We start from the raw sequence: 16,972 nt of genomic DNA, 5'->3' as shown, positions 1-16,972 counted from the left end.
TTTTGCAGCAACAGTTAATGACATCTTAAACTCCAAAATCCAGAACAGAGAGCAGAGTTCTTTCTACCTGTTTTGGAGTAAGTGCTGCTGATGGAGGAGAAAACAGATCCACAAATGCCACTTTTGTCTGTGAAAGTGCTTTTCTGTTCACCTGCTAGTTCTTCATTCTTAACTGACCTCTAGCCTAGTGAATCTGTGTTTTATTCCAAATGATAACCAACATAAAAAGGTCAGCTAAGACTACTTGTATTCTGAATGTTCATTGTTGGTTGTTTCAGGGTTGTTTTTTTTTTTTTGTTTTTTTTTTTTTTGCTTGTTCTGTTTGTTTGTATGTTTTTAATTGATTGAAAAATAGACAAATTACTGAAGTTTCCACATAAACAAGACTGAATATTCCTAACAGGTAAAGTTTTTCTATGACTTGGAGTACATTTAAGAAACTGATCTTGTTCTCCTTATTCATATGAACAAAATGATTTAAATAACAGAGTTATTAATTTAAGTAGGGTAATTTAAGCAAGGTAAGCAATGTTGTTTTAGGAAAGACTGGACAAGTCACTTATTTTATTTTTTTACACCGTAGAGCTCTAAGAGAAAGCCTTTATAAGGATATATTTGCAATTGCATTTGTCAATCAGTGTCATCAGGTCATGACTCATAATGCATTAATATTTGTTCAGTCTTTCCTTAGACATTGTTGCATTTAATGCCTGACTAAGGAATGAGAAAATTCTTAGTAAAAGTCTCAGATGTTTGGTTCAAAAATGTGTATATAACAAAGTTATTTTTCTGCTAAAAATTAAATTAACATGTTTCTGAAGCCACTTTTACAGAAAACCATTAGAACCAGTAGGAAATTAATTGTTTTAAATGTATTCTTTGAATATTTTAATGTATAAAATTGTAGTCTGAGAAACAAGACTATTTAATGGGAAAAATCACATATATGCAATTGCTAATCAAATCTCTCTTCAACAGCAAAGCATTTTTCAAATCCAGTGAAATTTTCTAATCGACTGCCTAGTGCTAGCGCCCACACACAGAGCCCTTGCCATGCCAACTCTTATAGCTACGGTCAATGTAGTGAAGACACCCACATAGCAGCAGCTGCTGCTATCCTGAACCTTTCCACCCGCTGCAGGGAAGCAGCAGAGATCCTCTCCAACAAACCACAGAGTCTGTCTGCCAAGGTAGGGTAGTCCAAGAACCTGGAGGGTGTGCTAGCTACTGAACTGTGCGAATAAACTGTCTTTCATGTTAGTGACTGCATTAAATCCCCAAAAAGGAGGCTTCTGTTTGCATGCTCTTTTGAAGAGAGACAGAGAAAAAATCAGTAATGTAGTGACCAGTTCTGATAAAAATAAATAAATTGCAGGAATTATGTTGTTACTCTTTTTATAATTGAGCATTAAATACAAGGGGGCTGTTTTGTGGCAAGAAAAAAGAAGAATATTTGAAATCCAGCAACAATCTGTGGTAGATAATGTGTTAGATCTGTTTAAAGAGGGAATTTTCCTCTCTCTGAATCCTGCCATTAGCAATCATTTAGGAAGCTGATAAAAATAAAAAATAAAAATAAAGTGATTAATCAAGGTGATATTTTGCTTGCAATAAAACAGAACTATACCTACAGAGTCTGTTGCATTCTGAGCTCATAACGGTTTGTTTGACAACGTATTGGGAGAGAAATAACAAGTGACTTTGTTAAAATGGTCCTTTCTGCTAATGGGAGGGGAGAATCAGACCCACAGTGTTTGGCGATAGATAATTTGGGCATGTCTGTCGTAATGGAAAGCTGCCTAATATCATAGATGTTTGTGGGGCTTTCATGTTTTGGTTTCTGCTCTGCGTTTCCTCACAGATCTTTATGATTTATAAATGGTACTGTGTGAGCTATAAACCTTATTTTCTGTGCCATTACATAGTATTATAATGCTTATGAAAATAGACAAGATTTTCTTCTTATGACTATGATTATGGGAGTATTGTTGTTTATTTATTTGCATTAAAGTCACACATGCTCCACTGCAATGAAACTTTTGAAAGCTCTTGCTGCTGCAAGATGTTGAGAAGAGATCATTGGGGAATGAAAGAGGTGTATTTATCAGGTGTATTTCTGCTATGGGACTCCCAGTCATGATATGTGTTCCAAAAGACAGATAAACTGTGTCTCTGCAAGTCAGTGTCACTCTATAATGATCGTTACAATACTAGTCTCAGGCTGGCTAGAGGATGTCTTCTGTGGCTATTGGCTCACAAATTTTGTTCTGCCTCTACTCACCACTGCTAAGATTGGATCTTGAAACCAGTGTTGTGAGATGCCACAGAGTAGATGTTCTAGTGTTAATGTGTCCACATGCATCCCCTGTAATACAGTCACTGTCTACCCCAAATATTTATCATGGAATCTTTTGCGGGTGGCAGATTTATTCCAGATAGCTGCAGCAGAGACCTCCTTCCACTGGTCTTCAATACAGACTTCTAGCAGGGAAATGGAAACTGATGCCAATGGCTGTATTAAATGGCTGCTGCAGCCTTTGGCTGACCTCAGCAACAGACCTTTCTTGCCAGACAAGAGCAATAAAGGGACCAGGCATAACCCAAAGATTTTTTCCTCCATACCTGCTTCACAGTTGCCAAATCATGGGGAAGGTTTGAATAGAAGTGAACATAATAGTAACGATATGGAGGGACACTTGGGGCACATAGCTTACTCTTTTTTCAGAGCCAAGAATCCAGCCTAAAAGAAAATCACCTGCATACCTTGCTATCTGCCTGCCTCCACTTTTGCCAGATTTTCTGGAGGGCATACTGCTACAAAACATCTGACAGAAGAATCAGAATTAGCTTCTGGCTAGAACGCAGGCAAGTAAGCCCCAAACAGATTTGGTAGCCAAAACCACACAAAACCCGTTTTTATTTGGTTTTGGCTATTTATTACTTTCAGGACTCAAACAGGAAGCTGTGGAAATACATCTCTAGAAAACTCCCTTCAGTGAAGATGTTTTCTTATTTTAAAATATGGTAGGAAACCTTTTGCAAGTACATCTGAAATAGTCATATCTGTCCAAATGTTGTGCTTCTAAGTTTTAACAGCAGAACTTGAACTTCAAACGTTCCAAGCAATTGTCATTTTCTTGTTTTCTCTCAAGGCACATATTGTATATGTTGCCTTTCTTAAACAGATGGGGAGAACACCAAAATATTTTTAGCACATTTTTTTTCTTGAAGGCATTTTTTTTTTCTTTTTGTCACTCAAATTTTATTTCTTGACCTCTTAGCATTGCCAAATTTTTAGTAAGAACTGGACATTTTACCTTGAATGTTCATGACTTCCCTGTAAATATAGATAACACTTAAATGAAAAAGTGACTGGTTTTTACTGCACAGTTTCAAATTTAATTAATTTAATGGATTTTCGATTATATTAGGGAAAGTCCTCACTTTCCTAACATATCAGTTCAAAAGGGAGAAGAAAAAAAATAAGAGAGAATTGTTTCAAGGGTAGTGAAATCCGATTACACATTCACAGTGCTGTCAGTAAGCAGAACTTCATAAAGAGAACCAATGTACAAAGATAATCTGCCTAATAATTCTATATAAAAATTATTAATTTATAAATAAATCAATTAAAAGAATGCATTTACTCTTAAGTGGGCAGTAAAATAGATCTTAAGCTTTCTCTGTGGATTTTCTATCAGCTGTATGTATATTAAGGTAATCATATACTTCCTGATACTGTTTTTTAAAAGTACCACATTAATGTTACAGTGTCTATGCTATTCAACCCCACAGGTGCAGACACCTGTAACTTTAATAAACATTTCCCCTGAATATTACAATGATTAGCCAATTCTCATGTGGTCTGTATGCCAAATCCTGGTCTGCATATTCATTTGCAGCTTCATTCACCTCCTATTGAATTCAACAGAAGGACTCCCTTGGAACACTTAGCCTGCACTTTCTAGCAGTGTGCTAGAGTCTACATCATTGTAACATCCAGAGATCTTTGATGTTTACAGCCTCACCACATTCACATCTCACAGAGGTAGTTGCAAGCAATGTAGTTTATCTGTATCCTCATCACCACTGCTTGCCAAACATTTTGTTGAATGTTTTGGTGCTTTTTCCACCTGTTTAGACAAAATGGCATATGCACACTATGCTTTAAAAGAAAACAAAAAAACGACACTTGCTAAAAAATGTTTAAAGTTCAAATTCTGTTCTTGAACAAAATTATGTCATCTCTCCATTCTTGGATATTGATGACGGTGATAATTACATCAATTATTTCAATAATGTAGTTAGTACTTAACACATTTGTCAGGCATTCCTTTATTCCAAATACCTTAAAACCTTTGTTGAAAAAAAAAAGGTTGAAAAATCAGCAAGAATATCATAGGTTCTAGTCTGTTTTACTGCTGTGCATATTGCTCCTTGAGCGAGTTCTTGGCTGCCTTTTTTTTTTTTTTTTTTTTTTTTGTGTATTGTTCTAGGCTGAAACTGTGACTTCATCTGTATCTCAAACATTGCTAGGCAGTTACAGATTTATTTTTTTTTTGGATTCAGATTAGTATTTTATTTTACTGCAGAATAACTTGATTGTTTACCTTTAAATCTGAATAACAAATGCATTTATTCTTATTGGCTATGAATAGACGAAATTGTACTCTTTTGGATGTATTTGCATTAATAGTGTACATATACATGGCAAGGTACTAGTTACAGAGTTATTCTCGATACCAGAAGTTAAGAATCCTTTTGAGCTGTCTAATGCAGACTGAATTACTAGTGGGAGTGCAAAATCATTGATAATGTTGTTTCTTTAGACTTACTGAGTAATCAGTGCTATGGCTGATGCTAACCAAAGGATACATGAAATCCCTTATATGTAATGATACAATCTCCCTAAGGTCACAGGTTTGAAATAAGATTCATGCAGACATAATAATTCACTCTTTCTGGTCCAGCTATGAGATAAGGCTTAACTTGTAATCATTACTTGAGACACATTGCAGAGTATTAAATGTTGTGAGCTATAGAAGGGATGATAAACATATGAAAAAATGCAAGAGTAATTTACCACCAAGAAAACAAAACAAAACAAAACAAAACATATTTTTAGCTTATATAGTTGAATTCTAAGTACAGGACTAAATAATGTCCTAGAAAATATTTTGTAATATTTAGGTCATAAATTAAAGGAGACTGAGAAAAGCTTGACTTTAAAGTACTTGACTAAGCATTTGACAAAAAGCTTGACTAAACATTTGAAGAAGACAGAGACCATTTTTTTGGTGTATAAATATATTAGTGTTCATTTTAGATGCATACTCTTCATAGAGTACTACTTGTACCTTATCTTTTCACGGAGTAGATCATGGAATAAAGAAAATGTGCTTCAGTCATTTTTCTCTCATTTTTCATTCTGAACTCCTTTTTCCAGCTGCTTGTAAAACCTGTGGGGGTGATTGCACTGTCACTGATGTGGGAGTAGATAAGGAGTAACCTGAATTTAATTACTGTATGGCTCCTCTCACCCTTGTAGATTTTTCTTCATAGTTTCAGCGGATTTTTCCCTAGTTTACACTAGTGTAAATGTAAATGAGATCAAAATCAGACTCCAAAGACTCATACAACTGTAAACTAATATGTTAGGTAATAATAAGTTACATTCACATCTTTATTTTATTTACATTTTTAAGGAAAAATCAGAACAATATACATTGTTTCTGTAGCTGTATTTTAAATATGTCATGATAAATGGATAAATATAGGCTAGTTCTTGCATGTACTAGAGTCAACAGTAATAAGATCTTGCTTTTACTGAGGAGTACATAGCCTTTAAAAGTCTGAGCTAAGCATAGTAAGTGCCATTTTCTGTCAGCATGTCATAGCACTGCTATAGCTTTTTTTTTTTGCCATTTGCCATTTTAGTCTTTTTTAGTTCCATTTTAAAATTAATGTAAAAATAAACGTGGTAAAACAAGCAAAGGAGACATATTGAGAGGAGGGTGGGATGAGAGTAGGAATGAAAACTGGAGCAGTAGCTCTGACCATCCTCTCTTTTTGCTCTGCCATTTGGAGTTTACTATGAATGCAGCAAAGTGATAGCTATTTTATACTGTTCTGAATAAAAAGCCATGCTGTAAACGTGTGATCCATCCTGTGATGGGCAAAAGGGGATATTTTTCCATGACTATATTTAATTGTTGTGTGCATCTGTGAGCTCACTTAAACCCCATCTGTACTCTACTTCACAAACACACAACCCAGCCTTTCCTGACCAAAATTAGGTAGATGTTGGACAACCCAACTTCTATGTGAATTTCAGAAAAGTGCTGAGGAACCTCTAAATATCCATATTAGTAAAATGTTCTGCTTATCACCCAAAGCTCCTTGTTGCAGCTAATGTTAACTGTTTCTCAGAAATGATGTTTCCTGACATTTTTCTATGCAGTTTCATCAAGGAGGGAACCTTGACTGCTTTTGGTCCTTTCTGTTGTCAGTGTTGCCTTCTGAGTAGCTGATATTTTGTCAGTGACAGAGAATCTGCACTATTTATGGGTTTTGCACTATAAAACTACTGCAGCCCAGTCACATGGCTTCCTTTTCTAAGCCATCTGTCACAGAGGTCTGGAATTTTATGTGAATGTTGGTTGTGCAGACTTAACCCAAGTTTTTTTATTATGAAAAATGTCAGCAACTACAATATTTAGCATTTTACTTTACATTGGTCATTAAACTTGATTACTGTAGCTCTGTTTCATCGCTATAGTTACATATCAACTAGGAAGCCAAAAAACACTGGGATGATCATGGCAGAGCTCTATTGTCAGATCCTGGAGTGTGCACTTGGCACTGATATAGTTAATATCTTGGATTTTTGTAACTAAGGTTTATTAATGCTGGTATAAAAATGTATTTGATATTATACAGATGGCATAAGATGTTGTGGTTACTAAGTTATTATCCAGGATAAGCTGCACTGTCAAATTCAGGGCTTAAAACTATCACAGGAGATTAAACTATTTACTAAAAAGGGGCAGAAAGATATAACCAAAGCGTCTTAGTATGAACATATTAGAAGTGTATTTGCTTCCCATAAATATAATAAAACATCTCTCTCTTTAAGCTGTATGATTGAAAATGTGAACTTTGTCATGCAGGAGAAGCAAATATAAGAGGTGTCTGAGTTTCTGAACTGGGGAAAAGCAGATGGCTTGGTAGTGCTTCAGTCTAGGTGGGAATCTGTCATAGGCCCATGTACACAAAATAGAATCAGGGTCCCTGAGTAAAGAGAGATCACTAGGACCTCAATCTTCATCTACCAAAATTTTTTCATCTGACTAGAAGTATTTCATCAGATGCATTTCACCTTTAAATGAATCAGCTCTGACAGTGGTAAAGGACATGTCTGCATGAAGGAAGCTTGTGCTTTCAGTCCAGCTGGGTTGCCCTATCTTTAACCGTTACGTGATAGACTAATCATTTAATCTGCAGCAATAGTTACTAGGAAGAAAGAGAATAGGATTCTCTGTTTTGGAGTCTCACCCCTTCCTAAGAAAAAAGGTCTAAAAAAATGGTAAAACTCACCTCTGGACATATCTTTTCCTTTTAAAACAAAGGGTGGAAGTGATTCATTTATGATAAAGGCTTATTTTTAGATTATTCAAGTTAGGAAGGCTCTGTGTAGGCTTATATGACTGTCTCCTAAGTTTTGCATCTAGCCCCAATTTCCCAAGCATCTTCTGAGCTTTGTGGTGATGCAAAAAGTACTGAAGATAATAACAGGAAGACACAGCAACATTAAAGATAGCATTCAACATGGATATTGCTTTCTATGACCTTGTCATTAACTCTATAGTTCTGTATATTTTCTGGCTTATTTAGGTTAAAACATACAATTAGACAATGAGTGTTCCTTCAGAAGCCATATCTTTCACTTCTTCCCCTACTTGACTTTAATAACTGTTTTCACTAGTGAGGACCAATCTCACATGTATACTCGTCCCTGACTAAACTTCAACATTCAGTGTTGCTCCCTACATGTTAATTCCAGACAGTGTCTTGAAATAGCAAGAGCAAAGGATCAAAAAGAATAGAAATAATAACAACAACAACAATAATAATAAATAAATTATTATTATTAATAATAATAATAATAATATCTAAACAAAGGTCATATTGGCAATTATCTCTAGAATGGAACTGCAATATCCACAGAGAAGTTCACAGTGGTAAAATCCCCAGCAGGTCATTAGTTATATGTCCATGGGGAGAGAGCAAAGGAACAATATCTCATCAATGAGCATTAGGAAGAAGATTTGCATGCAAGGATGATATGGGCATGCAAAAGCCTACTTGGACCTGTGTCCAAAAGCAGAAAGAAATACTGGTCCCTCAATACAGAAGAAACTCTGTGTGAGTCCTCACAACACACTAGAGAGCATAACGTGAAATTTTTTGCTGCTTCCATTAGTAAGTTGCACTTTCAGGAGACTTTTTTCATTCCAAGAAGAGGAGATTTTACTCTGCTAAAAACTTACTCTAAAGCAAAACAGGGAGCTTTCCTTCCCTGGTTCTCTTCATAAAGCTAAGCAGCCCTTGTCCCTTCCTGTGAGCAAGAACTTTTCTGTGATGTTCTTCCAGCCCAGAAACAGAATTTGGGTCTCTTTCCAAAGTGAAAAATCCCCTGCAATCAGGGGCTGCTGATTGCTTTGCTTCCCAGAGTAGCAAACGTTGTGTTAACTCATACTGGATATCTCCTTCAGGGACATCCTCCTAAAGATGATGCTGTGTTTCCTAGTCTAGTGCTCTCAGTGCAGAACTGTGCCTTAGTGGCCTAGTCCGGTCCATGTCTTGTGGCAAATTTTTAAAAGTTCATTTCTAAGCCAAATCATGATTAAGGCAACGTGTTATTATCGGTGATGCATGAAACTCTAGTTAAAAAATCTTATACTGTGTTTCTTTTAGGCATATTTCTTTCCCCCTTCATCTCTCCCCCATGATGCAGATGTTGTAATATTTCCAGGATGTGGGGGGAAGGGAGCATATGTAATAGTAATGCTGTTGGTGACCTAAACAATGCATTAATGCTTTTAACAGTGAATTGGGGTCATAGTTCTCTGTAAGAGTAAAAAGATCAAGAAGATTTAGAGCTAAACTTTTTTTAAATAAAACTAGATTTAGGGTGTATAGGTTATGGTTTAGAGGCATCTTATTTAAATTCTGCTTACTATGTTTAAGCTGAGATGCAGGGACACCATTACTGAAGCTACATTTAAGTCTGCCTAAGAGTTGGACATTAACTGATATAAATCGAAAAGCTGGTTTTAGATTCAGATAAATTTAAATAAAAGCATGCATTTATATTTATCCTTTAAAAGCACCACATGGTTATGTTGCAGCCTCACCATTCTGTACCTAAACATGTCTCTGTTTCCTGTTGTATGTCAGGGAGCTGAGATAGAAGTGGATGAAAATGGCACTCTGGATTTGAGCATGAAAAAGAACCGAAGCCAAGACAAAGTTATGCCTCTCACTTCTTCCAGTACAGTACTTCCCACTCCTTCCTCTTCTCCTTTCAAAACAAGCAGTATCCTGGTAAATGCAGCCTTCTACCAGGCTCTTTGTGAGCAGGAAGGCTGGGATACCCCAATCAACTACAGCAAGACACATGGCAGGAAAGAAGAAGAAAAAGAGGTATTTTTTTTCTCAGTTTCTGAATGACTTTTTTCCCATGGATAAGTGGTCAGATAATGATCTTTGGGATGACCAATTTGCTGAAGTTTAAAGGGAATTTATTTCTACAGTAGAAGTTTGTGAGCATTGAGTTAGCTTTAATGTTTTGTTGGATATGGCAAAAAATAAAAATCGCTACCTATTTTGAAAGATCTTGCTCTCAGAGCCTACTTCCAGAGATGGAAAACAACAACCGTGAATTTTTATAAGTGTTGTGAATGCCTGTAAGCATCTAAGAAAAGGAAATGAAAAGCATGCACACTTAAATACTGCTTCTTAATTTTTTTTCCTAGTGGCTCAGTCCTATAGCACATATACACAAACGACCTAGCACTCAAAACAAAAAGTGCCAAGGTAGTCTTTTCATGTTGAAACATAATTATTTTTTTCATACCAGCTCTATATCATACTAGATAACTCAATATCCGAGTATTTAAACACATGCTAAGACCCTTGCCTACAGTATTCTTTCAGTGAAGAACTTTTTGTTTTACCTTTAATGTATTTCAGTAAATCTCTGCCAGTGAGTCTTAGACCTCACATGTGAGTCTTATTGTTGAGAAGTCAGATGGAGAGTATTCAGAAATAAAGGTATTGTTAGTAACACCTGAAGGTTTTGGCTACAAGTAGCACAGAAGGATATATAAATACTTTCCACCAATTGTGGTGATTTTTATCCCATACGGAAAGAGCATGGAAAAAATATATAAGTACGTACAGATGTCTTCTCTTTTCAGCCTATCCAAGGAAATATAAAAGCTCAAACTTGAAAACACAGCGAAGATGAGCAACTAAAATTTCAGTAAATGGTTTTATTTAGTAACTTTGCATCTTTCATGGCTAATCTTCTAGATTGCCATTTCCAACATGATTATGGTCTTCATTTTAGTTTTGTTATAATTTGTTTATAATTTGCTCTGTCATGTCTATCCTATCTTGGCAACATGGTAGCATAGTTTCCTATTGTCTTCCTTTTTTCTTTTTTTTTTTCTGGGGCTATCTGTCTGAACACAGGGTATTTATTTATTTTTAATTAGGAAGGGACCATCAGAGGATTTTCAGTCAAATTAGGTAAAATCTTGGCAATTAACATAAACAAGCTCGACTAATAGTTTTCCAAAGTAAAATAAAAGATGTCCCACTTTGGAATTTTTATTCATCTGCAAATACGTTTCCTTCTCATTTAGTTTTATATATTAAATAATGGTATTTGAACATTTTAATAATTATGAAATTATCTTTTCTTCAGATATCAAAATTAGTACTTTAAAAAGACATAGACGGGGTAAAGCTGTTTAAGGTTGAAGGTGGGGATTCAGGCTCCCAGTTTCAAAAATACCTGGAAATAAAAGATAATTTAGTTGCAAAAAGAACAAAAATCTGTCAGCACTAGGTAGAGACCTGCCAAAATGAGACATTTGCACCACAGTGGACCATTTCTTGGAGGCAGGGTTTTCTTGAAGAGTATGTTTCTGTAACCTCTGAAGAGCTGATGATGCTCTCTGCCTCAGCCATAAGGCTCTGGGAGCATGGTCTTTCTATTAGGGCTTTGAAGTACATTTTATATGAAGTGGTAGACTGAAGGTCCCCTTCATGCCACATAATGGACAAGCATGTCCAGCTTTGAGAAAATTGTCTTGCTGTAGGGGATCAATTGGTGTCACAGACTTGGCAGGGTGCTTGTCATTCCATTTTTCCTCCCTGCTGCCACCACAGTTCAGAGAAAGAGCTACAGCAGGAGCATCTCTGCATCTCCTTGCTCCCTGCTGGACTTTCAGAAAGCTGAGATAGGTGGCTGCCTGCTTCCTTGGCACTGGCACAGGGAACTGAAGGCATCAGCACGCTATCCAAAAGGACATAAAGATGGTTCTCTTGCCCCCTGTACTCTGTGCTTTGACACTGTATGGTTTGTTCCTAATGGAGGTTCTGGACCCAGACCTCTTCTGTGAGCTTTTGCCATCCCAGGGAAAGTCAATATGTCCGATGATCTCAAGGCCAGAGGCTCTGTTTTGCAAATCGAAGACTGGCAGTTATCCTCATGCAAAGAAAATGACTGATTATATCTATTTCTAATTCATTGTTATCTGGTTCATATGCACAACAGTTGCTTAATTTTGGTGGTAATTTCCAGAAAATATTGTCTCTCTCTCTCTCAGTGAAATAGCCTGTCCAGATGCCCCCTTAAAAAAAAAATATCTGAATTTGGAAAAAGCTCAAAATCTCTCCAAAAGGAAAGCGCTGAGAAATAACTAGAGCTGTCAGTTAGTTCAACTGTCAGTTCTCCAAAGATTTCAGGGCTTAAAAATGTTAAAAGTGCCAGATGCTATTATCTGTTATTCATGTTACCATTATGTTCTGGTCTTTGCTGAAATCAATATAAACTTCCATCTGTACATTAATGGGGTTTCATTGCTTGCTTGCTTTCTGTAGTGTGCATGCGTGAATACACACATGCTCTGCAGAAAATAGTAGTGTTTGAACTGATTGGGCTGGTTCTGATTTTCCTTTTAGTCTGTAATTCTTCAGAATTTTAATAGTATTTAATTATAAATCTGTTGAAATGGGAAAGGAAATATATATATACATATATTTGGCCTTGATTAGCTGTCATGATCACCACTTAAATGACCAAAAAGTGGGAAGCGCTAAAGGTGTTTTTCCAAGGGCTCTCCATCTAAAGCTAAATCTCTGGAGAAGCACACAACCCAAGGCTTGATGCTCTATGCTCAGTCCTAAGTGTGGAGGCCAAGAAATACTTGGTCTTTAGGTCTGTTCATGTCAGGTAGATGTGTTCATTTTTGGGCCACATGTATTGACTCGAGGGCCAAGAAAGGTGGGGTTTTAATATTCCTCTGCTTGCATTCCCATTGTGCTGTCTTCCTTTTGTAGCATCTACACATCTGATGATTTTATACTTACTGAATAATAGGAGTCTTTCACAAGCTGCAAAGACAATGCTGAATAATTCATCTGTTTAAATATCCATATATCTGTATCTCATTCCTTAGAAATATAATAAGGGATATTGACCAGGAAGCAAACTCTATTACCACTTTGGTCCTTAGGAGATTTTTTCTTTTTCAAAGGAGAAGTTATTATGAAGTTGTTTGTAGGCCTTTGTGCATGTATGTGTATAGCTGTTGGTTTAAAAAACATGACAGCTAATCTCAGAAAGTTAATTCAGGAAATCCACAATTAAAATTAAAAAAAAAAAAAAATCCTTCAAAGATATGAAATGAAAATATTGCAATTCAAAACTATTTAGTATCAGTTATGTTGGTGGTAGTGGAAATACTTATGTCAACCTTAATCTTGTCATCTTATTTTTGTTAAACACTCAGTGGAACATCATTAAATGAAGCTGTGTATATCAAATGCACTACTGTCATATTTTGTCAAGTCCTGATATGTACAATTCGTAGTCAGTCCTCTGTGCAGCAGGTATCAAACAGTGACATGATAAATAGCTAACACAGAGAAGTTTCTTTTTCATCAAATGATCAAGAGATATCTTCCATTTGAGATAAAGAATACAAACTATAGCTGAAAATAGTAGGAAACCCTGCAGCATGATCAGTTGTAGGAACTCTTGTTGGTTGCAGGTATATCCTGAGGTTCATCATGAAGTTCAGGAGCCCAGTAGAGTGTCCAAGTGGTCTTTCCACCACTGTCTATACCTGGCTCCTTTCAGATGGACACTTGACAAGGGATGGAGGAAGGTGATGTGTGCCCAGTCTTCATACTTTGCTAAGATTCATTTGAGACATTCACTAAGTCTTTAGAAACACAGCATTAGCCTTTAGTTCAGTAATACAAATACAACCTATTGGAGTTGATAGAAAATGTGCACAACAAGCCAGCCTTCTTCAACCTCCATTACATTAAATGGAAATAATGTTACTCAGAGTTTTTGGAATTATTTTGACATCTGGGTTCTTTCAGCTGGCAACAGAAGGTCACAATCTTTGGTTTCTCTTGGGAGCTTTTGATTTTATGGGGTGTCACAATGGTGATAATCCCTATAGAAGCTTTCATTTTCATATATGTAAGAAAGGCAGGTCTGAACATGTGGGAAGACAAAGTCACTAACTAGAACCCCCTTTCTGCAGATTGCAGTGGCAAAAAACACCCCCACATGCCACAAGAACCAGGATTTAATTTGATGTTCCAAAATGGCCTTTCAGGTTTCTTGAATCCTGAATAAAACTGTCTTTCCTTTTTCCAGTCTTTAGCATTTTAGTTTACCATGTTTGGAGGATGTTCAAAAATTTAGTATTTCTGTTTGAACATTTTAGAAATACTGATATATATTTTTTTAATTTTATCTATTACTCCTCTTGTGAAATTTTCCTGTAGAAATAAAATTCTAAGAAAATGAAATATATCAGTTTACTTTTATATTTTAAAGATTTATTTGATAATTACTATGGAGGAGTTTTTAGAAAAGAAGATATGCATTTTTGCTTTCTATATTTGTAGCAGATGAGATTAATCCCAAACTAACCCCACAAATGTGGCTCCAATAATCAGTAGTAATTGATAGATCAATAATATGGCACGGTTTCTATATGTATGTATAGTGTGAGATACAGTAGGCAGTAGGTAGCCAGTATCAGAAAGCAGAAGGAAGTCATATTGAGGATCCAGTCTCCAAACAGGCAAAGATGAGCTGCCAGAATTGAGGACCATATGGAAGCTTTATCAGAAGAAACACCCCCGCAGAGCTTACAAGTCCCGTTAGGCATAATCTCCATTTTCAGTCCAGATTCTCCTCAGCTCTCCGCTCTGTGCTTAACAGCTCTGCAGACATCCCTGCCCCTCTGTCCTGGCACATTAATCAGCTGCACAAGCCCAGAGAATCTACAGCACCAATACTGAGAGTTTAGCAGAAACTGGAAGCTTCTCCCCTTGACCGCAGGCAGCAGTTCTGCTCCTACATGCAGTAAACTTTGGGTGCTACCTGCCTGAGTATCAGAGTTTAAATCAGAACATGAATTCCCAGCAGGGGTTTATACAGATTTGATAAATGATGTTAAGGGTTTTGGAGATTTCTTGAATAACACAATATCCACAGAGCATACCTCAAGAAAGGAAATATTTAGCCTTCATTAAAATAGTAATAATTGAAGACATTAATCCTCAAAACAATATGAATTACGCTATATGAAATTGTCAAAGACCTTTTTATTTCAGAAAATTAAAATGTAGTATTCTTCAGGGCACTGGATTTCCAAAATGCCTTCCCAGAGGACTTAATACCCATAATCCATACCATCCACCAAACAGCCTTGTAATGGTGATGATTTTAATCTATAAATAGTAGAAATCAGTAACTACTCTTACCAGCCTGCTGCTAAGAAAATGTCTTTTTTTTTTTTTCCCTCGGGATTTTTATTTTAACAAGAAATCTTCTCTTTGCATAAGACAAGTCATTGCATTCTACAAACCTAGAAAGTTTTGTATTTACATATTTTTATGTACAATAACTTTTTATTTATGATTATAATTTTGTAACGCAATATGGCGCAATGGTACTCACTTTGTGTACAAAACTCAGTGAGGTACTTGCACAGAAAAATCAAGGATATACTTGCTGAAATCCTGTTTGTCTCTATTTATTCCAAAGCCATTTTAATTTTCCCTGTGTATTTTTCTTTGATCTTTATCAGTTATATAAATCTACACCTGATTTTCCTTATGTACAGCTTAAAACAACATCTTCTTTCAGAAATAATTTCACAAGTATACAGTTCAACATTAAAAAAAGTCTATCTGTGATTCCTTGAAATTATTAATGTATTAAACTTTCTTAATCTCTCTTCATTGCTTCTTGTGGCACTTTTTAAAATGTTTTCCAAGACATTCAAGTTACTTGTTGAAAATGTGGAAGGTCTTGTCAAGAGAAACCTTTTGTCACATTCTCATCTAATATTTCAGAAAGATCCAGTGAGTTCTCCAGAAAATATGGAAGAAAAAAAATATCCAGGAGATGTCTCCATACCAAGTCCTAAACCCAAGCTGCATTCAAGAGATCTCAAAAAGGAACTCATCACGTGAGTCACAAAAAATGCCATGTTTTCCTCTGCCCTTCTAAATACTGACTATGCTGTTGTTCTAAGTGTGGGTTTGGAGTGCATTTGAGGGAGCTGAGCAGGGAGACTTCCATGACTGATCACTGCAGGTAGCTTCCTGTTGTAGCTATGCAACTCACTAGATGTGAGTTTTGGCAACAGCTTCTTCTACACAGTTTTTTTAGCATGTTACAGGCAGTTTGTGCTAATATTTATGTAATTAAATAAAATTTATTTGGAAAGCCTTCACTAGTTCTACTACTGAGGGTTTGGGCAGAAGTGCTGGGGATTTCTCAGATATTAAAAATGTGAAGTTCACAAGACAAAATGCAAGATAAAAAGGAGCTGCCCCAACGGTTTTCCAACCTGTAGGTAATCTGTGTTTAATTCCTTCATCTGCTTCCTTCAAAGCCGAGTTAGTCATTCTGTCCTGCTGAAAATCCAGTGGACATACAAATTCACACTCTGGAAGAAAAGGTTAATGATGTCTTTTCCCAAGTACAGAGACTCACTTTCTTAGTCTTAAGTTCCAAAATTTTGCTATCAAAAACAGCAAAGAAACCAGGATAATTCTGTTCAGTCATTTTGCACACAGCCACTTGTTTCAGTTCAGATTATTTTCAGTAAAGTTGTCCCAGACAGCTCATAACACTAGTCACTTTTTAAAATCCCAGGCTCTTAACAAAAGCCTACTGGATTCATGTCAACATCACTTTGATAACAATAGAGGGGTGGTTTTTTTGGTTGGTTTTATTTGTTTGTTTGTTCATTTTGTCCCCCAAACAGAATAAATCTCTCTATGCAACTGCATTCCATATTGCTTAGTAATGATAGTCTATAACGTATCACTACAGAATCACCCAAAAATAAACGAGTTGCATCCTGTCACCCTGTGTCCTGCTCCCCAGACTCAGTGGCACTGAATCAGTTAGATCTGCCTCTGTCTTTAGAAATTATATTTCCCTGGGACAAGCTTCTGTGAAGAGTGATTCTTTCACCTCATGCCGTGCAGTCTGCATGTTGTCTACTCAATACGTTGTATCTGCACTTGTAGTTCATGATCTAAATTGCTAGAGGTCATGTTTGTTTTGCCTCCTCTAAAACAGTTGCATACAAAAATCACTGAGTTTATTTGCTGAAGACTCTAATGGCTTTTC

General features: G+C 36.2%; 1 protein-coding gene across 4 annotated transcripts in view; it reads left to right on the top strand.

Annotated features, from left to right (window-relative positions):
* ST18 (ST18 C2H2C-type zinc finger transcription factor) overlaps window positions 1-16,972 on the top strand; it is a 173,166-nt gene that overhangs the window by 136,482 nt on the left and 19,712 nt on the right. For all 4 annotated transcript variants that reach the window (XM_027452092.3, XM_072034685.1, XM_027452096.3 and 1 more), the window contains 3 exons: window positions 979-1,190; window positions 9,460-9,705; window positions 15,682-15,797. In XM_027452092.3, the coding sequence (XP_027307893.2) occupies window positions 979-1,190; window positions 9,460-9,705; window positions 15,682-15,797 (574 nt within the window). The remainder of the gene's footprint in view (window positions 1-978; window positions 1,191-9,459; window positions 9,706-15,681; window positions 15,798-16,972) is intronic.

The sequence above is a fragment of the Anas platyrhynchos genome, chromosome 2 (genome assembly GCF_047663525.1).
Source record: "Anas platyrhynchos isolate ZD024472 breed Pekin duck chromosome 2, IASCAAS_PekinDuck_T2T, whole genome shotgun sequence".
NCBI classification, from domain to species: domain Eukaryota; kingdom Metazoa; phylum Chordata; class Aves; order Anseriformes; family Anatidae; genus Anas; species Anas platyrhynchos.
This window is presented reverse-complemented; position numbering and strand designations above follow the sequence as displayed.